Source organism: Triticum urartu, chromosome 2A, assembly GCF_056163025.1.
Source record: "Triticum urartu cultivar PI428250 chromosome 2A, HENAU_Tu73, whole genome shotgun sequence".
In the NCBI taxonomy this organism is placed as follows: domain Eukaryota; kingdom Viridiplantae; phylum Streptophyta; class Magnoliopsida; order Poales; family Poaceae; genus Triticum; species Triticum urartu.
Window position 1 is genome coordinate 119569351 of NC_141874.1, and position 865 is coordinate 119570215.

The window sequence follows — 865 nt, forward strand, 5'->3', positions numbered from 1 at the left end:
GAATAGGGCCCCTGAGAATATCATTACAATAATTCAAGCAAGTTTTGCTTCACACTAATTCAAATTCATCTAACAAATGGTCCCTGGCTAACTCAAACTACTGGGCACCCCTAAAACTAGTTGACACACTAACTGAAACTCTAACAAATTCTAGCGATTGATGAACATCAAGTAAAATAAACCCATAGCAATGACACAACCATAAAATGCTCCAGCCATCATATTTGCTTGCTGCTTCAAATCGATCTGATGCTTTAGTTGCTTCCCAATTTTCTTCAATTCACACTTCAGTTCTGCACTGTGCATCATCGGATCGGCTCTGTCCGCCAAATTGGGGGCTTGTTCCACGGCAAGCCGCCCCCCAAAATTGAGCTCTTGGGTTCCGGTTGATCCCTCCAATTTCAACCTTTCAACATAGTCATCGAGCCACTCAAAATGCCCACATTTCTTCAGAACCTGAAAAACAGTGCGCCGGAGGCGCATGAATCCTAGATCCACCACCCAGATCCACCGCCCTAATTCGAGGAAAATAGAAAGAAATCGGGAGAAACGAGACCATAGGATTGGTCAAGAACACATATCTAACCTGCCCCGGCTGTGGCTTGCTCAAGCATTTCACAAACTCGCGCCCACGGTTGCCATTTTCTTCCCTCACAAAAGTCAAACGCTTCAGAGGCTCCATGCGCGGGCAATCGGGGCATCTTGTCAACGGCAGTGGACCATACTGCGTCCATGATTGGCGGGAGGCCGAAGTCGAGCTAGACATCACTCGCCGGCGGCGCGCTTCGTTGCCGGAGCAGAGGAAGAAGAAGGTGGGAAAGCAAGCAATGGAGGGCGGGGGGGGGGGGGGTGGGGTGGGCTAGCT

The 865-nt window shown here is 49.5% G+C and overlaps 1 protein-coding gene across 1 annotated transcript; it reads right to left on the minus strand.

Moving 5' to 3' along the window:
* LOC147984210 (uncharacterized) lies at positions 1-815 on the minus strand. The gene is made up of 2 exons (XM_087539707.1): positions 587-815; positions 1-456 (listed from the first exon to the last, which is right to left on the minus strand). The coding sequence occupies exons 1-2, from the start codon at positions 764-766 to the stop codon at positions 151-153; spliced, it is 486 nt and encodes a 161-aa protein (XP_087395833.1). The 5' UTR covers positions 767-815; the 3' UTR covers positions 1-150.
* Between the last annotated feature and the right edge of the window lie 50 nt (positions 816-865).

Excerpts from the sequence above, each read along its gene's own strand:
- LOC147984210 (XM_087539707.1), bottom strand. The coding sequence starts at position 766 with ATGTCTAGCTCGACTTCGGCCTCCCGCCAATCATGGACGCAGTATGGT. Across the intron at positions 457-586 it reads GCAAGCCACAGCCGGGGCAG|GTTCTGAAGAAATGTGGGCA; the intron begins GTTAGATATGTG and ends ACTGTTTTTCAG.